We start from the raw sequence: 7257 nt of genomic DNA, 5'->3' as shown, positions 1-7257 counted from the left end.
CAACAAAACAACACAACACAACAATACACAACACACAACAAAACAAAAACACACAACATAACACAACACAAAATGCAACAAAACAACACAACACAAAACAACAAAACACAACACCACACAACACAACACAAAACACAACAACACACAACAAAACAACACAACAAAACAACACAACAATACACAACACACAACAAAACAAAACACACAACATAACACAACACAAAATGCAACAAAACAACACAACACAAAACAACAAAACACAACACCACACAACACAACACAAAACACAACAACACACAACAAAACAACACAACAAAACAACACAACACTAAACAAAAAACAACACAAAGCACAATAAAACAAAACACACAACAAAACAAAACACAAAAAACAACACAAAGCACAATAAAACAAAACACACAACAAAACAAAACACAAAAAACAACAAACACAACACAACTAGCTTTAACCATTACCCTCTGAACGCAAAATCCAGACAATGTTGTTGGAGGAAAAGGGGGTGGAGCTCCTACAGGTAAGGGGTGTTTACCTTTGGGACAAATTGAGGTTGCTGATTGGTCAGTTGCTGACACGCCTACTGGACTGATTGACAGGTGGAGTTGAGGAGCCGACTCGTGCAAAAAAAAAAAAAAAAAAAAAAAAAAAAGATTTTTCTGGCTCGTTTAAGATTGTCATCATTTATTACAAATTCAATATTTTGTTGAAGCTAAGGTTTGAGAGCTTCCTTACAAAATCCTAACGATGGTTTCTTTATTTTTCAGAGGTGCAGAGATCGCCACTGGTTTCAAATGATCCATCCTCACAGTCAAAGTCAGGCTGATTCATTCCAGTCGAGGAAAATAAAGGTCCTCTCTAATCCAGACAGATCCTTTCTCAAGGATCCAGATGTGACAACAAACTGAATTCTAGAAGATGAAATTAGTCAAAGTGAATTTTCAACAACCAAATCCAGTTTCAGTTTAGTGAAATTCATTTCCAAACCAGTGGATTCAACTTGAAATTACTGAACACAGATTCAGTTCGTGATGGCACAAGTTTCTGCCCAGATGTGTCAGGAAGCCGCGGCGGTCTTCCATTTGCAGATGATTAAAACAATTAAAAAGAAATATTCATAAAGACTGAATGTTGCTTCTGCTACTTTTAGCTTTTACTCATCATTCTTCTAGTTTTACTTTTTAACTAGCTTTTTGTAACTTTTAGCTTATTGTTAGCCTTTTGCTGTTTTTAATCTACCATTCTGCTACTCTTCATTTTTTTTTAATTAATGGATGGATGGATGGATGGATGGTTGTCCTGTTGGAACACCTGAACGTGTCCAAGCTTCTTGGTGATTTGAGGTAAAGGTGAAGAAGAATTTGGAAGTAGCCCTCCTTTTTTATTCCATCTACTTTGTGAAGCACACCACCCACATCATGATGCGACCACCACCGTGCTTGACAGCTGATGCCGTGTTTTTCAGACTGAAAGCCTCTCCTTGATTCTTCTTGTCAATGTTGCCAAAAAGCTTAAATTTTGTCTCATTTGTTCATAACATTTTTCAAGAAGGCGTTTGGTCTGTCCATGAATAATAACTTTGATGAGTGATCAAGTATGATTGAGCCTCCTGTCCCTAAAGAGAACATAGCAGCAAGACTTAAACCTGTACAGTTTCGTCTTAATGAACCTCAAGACTTTTGGAGCAATGTGCTTTGGCCACGTGAAACCAAAACGGGACGCTTATCCACCGTGCACAATGACAGGCCTGGACAAAACCAACAGCGTTTCAGACAAAACGTACATGCTCTCAGCACAGTGGTGGAGGGCTGGTGGATTTGGCTCCTTGCATTAAGATGATCATGTACTCTGTAGACCAAAGGATTCTGGACTCAAATGTGAGTCCATCTGTCCATCAGCTGAAGCTTGGACCAAACTGGTCCAACGGGACAATGATCCCAACCATGTAAGGGAAACCCTTACATGCACGGTGTAAGTCTCCAGAGAGCAGAGTGGTTGTGATAAATCTAACCTAGCAATAGTGGAGCATTCAATGTGCCAGCCAGGTCTCCCTCTGCCCCATGGAGACTCCCAGTATGGCTCCTGAGGTTTGGAGTGCTTCCACAAAGCAAAATCCCTTGGATCTCGTTTATCCGAGCTGCCTGGAGAACCAAACAGTTTGTTTTTGAATAATAGCACAAGTCTTCAGTGGAAAAATATAAAAATGTCAAGGAAGATATGTGAACCAACAATAGATCCTTCTGATGAACACTTACTTTGCTCTACTGGAGGACCAGAAGCCCCAACAAACTTCCCGTATCTGTCACCGATAGACTGGATGTCAAAGTATACATCACCTGCAACCAAACAACAACACTAAAGTTGACCTGCTGACTGTCGGTCATCACTGGAACAGACAGGAAGTTACATGTTCACCTTCTTTTGTAGTGTAGGCATGTCCATTTTTGATGATCCTCTCAATGAACGCAACAATATGATGAACATTCTCCGTCACCCTCAGATACACAGCAGGTGGAATCACCTGAACATGGGAACACATCAACAAGAAGCTACAGTGGAAAGAACAAGTCAACACCCACCTGTTAATGACACACACCTGTTAAAGATCTGTTAAAGATTACATGTACCTGTTGATAGACTACACACACACACACACACACACACACACACACACACACACACACACACGTCTACTCACACCTAAGGACTACACACATCTGTTAAAAAGATTACAGGTGCATGCAGTCTATCAACAGGTGTGTACAGTCTTTCAACAGGTGCTTGCAGTTTTTAACATGTGCGTGCAGGTGCATGTAGTCTTTACCAGGTGCGCATAGTCTTATCAGGTGTGTGCAGGTGTATGTGGTCTTAACACGTGCGTGCAGTCTTTTAACAGGTGTGTATAATATTTTCACAGGTGTTTGTATTCTTTTAACAGGTGCGTGCAGGTGCATGTAGTCTTTTGACAGGTGTGTATAGTCTTTTTTTCCCCATTCAACCTTAATTTAACTGTAAAATCATCAGGAGGAGCTGGTAGGTAACATTTCATTTATAGTGTCTCATTACTGCTGTTTTTGTTTAGATCACGTATTATTTTGTTTAAATAAATTATTAAATTAAAAAGTATTTTTAACTCATCGTTTCATTGTCTATTCATGACAATGACAACATTAGACATTCATCCATCCATTTTCTTCTGCTTATCCGGGGTCGGGTCGCGGGAGTAGCAGCCTAAGTAGGGAGGCCCAGACTTCCTCTCCCCAGCCACATGGTCCAGCTCCTCCGAAGGAATCCCGAGGTGTTCTCAGGCCAGCCGAGAAACATAGTCCCTCCAGCGTGTCCTGGGTCTTCCTCTGGGTCTCCTCCCGGTGGGACGTGTCCGGAAAACCTCACCAGGGAAGCGTCCAGGAGGCATCTTAACCAGATGCCCGAGCCACCTCAACTGGCTCCTCTTGACGTGGAGAAGCAGCAGCTCTACTCTGAGTCCCTCCCGGATGACCGAGCTTCTCACCCTATCTCTAAGGGAGAGACCAGACACCCTGCGGAGAAAACTCATTTTGACCGCTTGTATCCAAGATCTTGTTCTTTCGGTCACAGCCCAAAGCTCATGACCATAGATGAGCGTAGGAACGTAGATTGATCGGTAAATTGAGAGCTTCGCCTTTTGACTCAGCTCTCTCTTCACCACGACAGACCTGTACAGCGCCTGCTTCACTGCAGACGCTGCACCTATCCGCCTATAGAGCTCACGCTCCATTTTTCCCCTCATTCGTGAACAAGACCCTGAGATACTTGAACTCCTCCACTTGGGGCAGGACCTCCTCCCTGACCCGGAGAGGGCACTCTACCCTTTTCCGGCTCAAGACCATGGTCTCGGATTTGGAGGAACTGATCTTCATCCCAGCTGTGTCGCACTCGGCTGTGAACCGCTCCAGCGAAAGCTGTAGATCACGATCTGATGAAGCCAACAGGACTACATCATCTGCAAAAAGCAGAGACGCAATCCTAAGGCCACCAAAACGGATGCCCTCAACACATTGGTTGCGCCTAGAAATTCTGTCCATAAAAGTTATGAACAGAATCGGTGACAAAGGGCAACCCTGGCGGAGTCCAACTCTCACCGGGAACGAGCCCGACTTACTGCTGGCAATGCGGACCAGGCTCTAACACCGGTCATACAGGGACCTAACAGCCCATATCAAAGGGCCTGGTACCCCATACTCCCAGAGTACCCCCACAGGGTTCCCCGAGCGACGCGGTCGAACGCCTTCTCCAAGTCCACAAAGCACATGTAGACCGGTTGGGCAAACTCCCAGGCACCCTCCAGGACCCTGCCGAGCGTGTAGAGCTGGTCCAGTGTTCCACGACCAGGACAAAAACCGCACTGCTCCTCTTGAATCCGAGGTTCGACTATCCGATGGACCCTCCTCTCCAGAACCCCCGAATAGATCTTACCAGGAAGGCTTAAGAGCGTGATCCCCCTGTAGTTGGAACACACTTTATGGTCCTCCTTTTTGAATAGGGGGACCACCACTCCAGCCTGCCAATCCAGGGGAACTTCCCCCGATGTCCACGCAATATTGCAGAGTCGCGTAAGCCAACACAACCCTACAACATCCATAACCTTAAGGAACTCCGGGCGAATCTCATCCACCACTAGGGCCCAGCCACCGAGGAGCTTTTTAACCATCTCGGTGACCTCAGCACCAAAGATTGGAGGGCCCAACCCAGAGTCCCCAGGCTCCGCTTCCTCAGTGAAAGACGTGCCGGTGGGATTGAGGAGGTCTTCAAAGTATTCCGCCCATCGACCCACGACATCCCGAGTTAAGGTCAGTAGCACACCACTCCCACTATAAACAGTGTTGGTGGTGTACAGCTTTCCCCCCCTGAGACGTGCGGAAGTCATTCTCCATGGCCTCTCCAAACTCACCCCATGCCCGAGTTTTTGCCTCAGCGACCACACGAGTCGCATGTCGTTTGGACTGCTGGTACCCATCAGCTGATTCTGGGGTCCCACAGACCAATAAGGCCCAATAGGACTCCTTCAGCCTGACAGCACCCCTCACTGCCTGTGTCCACCACCGGGTTCGAGGGTTGCCACCGCGACAGACACCGACAACCTTGCGGCCGCAGCTCCGGTAAGCCACCTCGACAATAGAGGCACAGAACATGGCCCACTCGGACTCAATGTCCCCTACTACCTCCACCGGAACATGTTCGAAGTTCTCCCGGAGGTGGGAGTTAAAGCTCCGTCTCACAGGAAACTCTGCCAGACGTTCACAGCAAACCCTCACAATACGTTTGGGCCTGCCAGGTCTGACCTGCATCCTCCCCCACCATCGGAGCCAACTCACCACCAGGTAGTGATCAGTGGACAGCTCCGCCCCTCTCTTCACCAGAGTGTCCAAGACATGTGGCCGCAAATCAGATGAGACGACGACAAAGTCGATCATCGAACTGCGGCCTAAGGTGTCCTGGTGCCAAGAACACATATGGACACCCTTATGCTTGAACATGGTGCTTGTTCTAGAATAGTTCTAGAATTGCGCCGCTCAAGGTGGCTGCATGTTGGAGCAACTCTGTGACTTTCATTCTGAGATTTGCTTTTGGAAACTTTAATTTCTCTTTTTCTCGATGTAAATCACATTTTTTTGGATGATTGTTTCCTCTGGTATCGGATGCTGTGCAGCTGGAAGGATTTTTACTGAAACTTTTTTAGTTTTGGACATTTGTTATGATGTGTAACTATGGCAACAAGGCAGTTTTCTACAACCAACAGCAGCTGATTAACATCTCAAAAGCTCAAATAATATCTCAACTATAGCCCCAAATCTCAAATGAGTTGAAAGGATGTTCTGTGGATGCATTCTCATCTACCTGCCAGCTGTGCTTGAGTGCCTGACCACTGAGATCCTGAAACTAGCAGGAAACACAGCTCATGACAGCGGAAGGACAGGATTGTCCCTCGGCACCTACAGCCGGCTGTCCGCAGTGACGAGGAGCTCAGCAGACTGCTGGGAGGAGTGGCCATCGCTCTGGGAGGAGTTCTGCCCGGCATTCAGGAGGTCCTACAGCCCGGGGAACCAAGAGGCCAGCCGAGTCAAGGTGGACGGATCGGACGGCATCTGCAGCCAGTTTCTTAGGATCCACTGTGGAATGAACCTTTACAAGAGATCCTTCCTGCCTACAACCATCAGCATCTATAACATCTTAATGAAATGAGGAGAACAAGCTACAACAACAAATAATTTCCCTCTGGGATTAATAAAGTATTTTTGAATTGAATTGAATTGTTATAGACAATCCATGACGAGCACAGAAGTCCAACAACAGAACACCACTCGGGTTCATATCAGGGGGGCCGTTCCTCCCAACCACACCCCTCCAGGTCTCACTGTCATTGCCCACGTGAGCATTGAAGTCCCCCAGCAGAACAAGGGAGTCCCCCCCACATGTAGGCAGAGGGAGGCTACCCTCTCATTCACCGGGGTGAACCCCAACACACAGACACCAAGATGGGGGGCAATAAGTATGCCCAATCCTGCTCGGCGCCTCTCACCAGGGGCAACTCCAGAGTGGAAGTGTCCAACCCCTCTCAAAGAAACTGGTTCCAGAACCAGACCTATGCGTAGAGGTGAGTCCGACTATTTCTAGCCAGAACCTCTCAGCCTCACACACCAGCTCAGGCTCTTTCCCCACCAGTGAGGTGACATTCCACGTCCCAATAGCTAGCTTCTGTAGCCGAGGATCAGACCGCCAGGGTCCTCGACCTCGGCCACCACCTATCCCACATTGCACCAGACCCCTTTGGCCCCTCCCACAGGTGGGGAGCCCATGGGAAGGACAACATTAGACAATCGTATGAAAACATAAAATGAAAAAGTAAATAGCAGAAATGATATAAAAATGAATAGAAAACAGCTACATTATATAGCGATGTAAAATGCTAAAAAGAGGAAGTGGTCTGCGTTGGTTTTTGCTATGAACTTAGCTGTTGTTTAAATCCCTTTAGAGGTTAAAACAAATTGAAATAGAAAATGTAGCCTTAACATGTGTGTGTAGTCTTTAACAGGTGTAGGTTTTAACACATCTACTCACACCTGCTAAAGACAACATTCACCAGTTAAAGACTATACACACATGCTAAAGACTACACACACCGGCTAAAGACTACTCACATGCTAAAGACTACACGCACCTGCTAAAAACTAGACGCACCTACTAAAGACTACACGCACCTGC

The 7257-nt window shown here is 46.4% G+C and overlaps 1 protein-coding gene across 1 annotated transcript in view; it reads right to left on the bottom strand.

Moving 5' to 3' along the window:
- cars2 (cysteinyl-tRNA synthetase 2, mitochondrial) overlaps nt 1-2536 on the bottom strand; it is a gene marked incomplete at its 5' end in the record, with an annotated part of 18677 nt that extends 16141 nt beyond the window's left edge. The window contains 3 exon segments of the mRNA XM_037696833.1: nt 2027-2156; nt 2271-2351; nt 2431-2536. Of these exon segments, the coding sequence (XP_037552761.1) occupies nt 2027-2156; nt 2271-2351; nt 2431-2536 (317 nt within the window).
- Between the last annotated feature and the right edge of the window lie 4721 nt (nt 2537-7257).

Source organism: Nematolebias whitei, chromosome 24 (genome assembly GCF_014905685.2).
Source record: "Nematolebias whitei isolate Nwh7 chromosome 24, NemWhi1, whole genome shotgun sequence".
NCBI classification, from domain to species: Eukaryota; Metazoa; Chordata; class Actinopteri; order Cyprinodontiformes; family Rivulidae; genus Nematolebias; species Nematolebias whitei.
The sequence above is the reverse complement of the archived record's forward strand: the minus strand, read 5'-3'. Positions and strand labels throughout refer to the sequence as shown.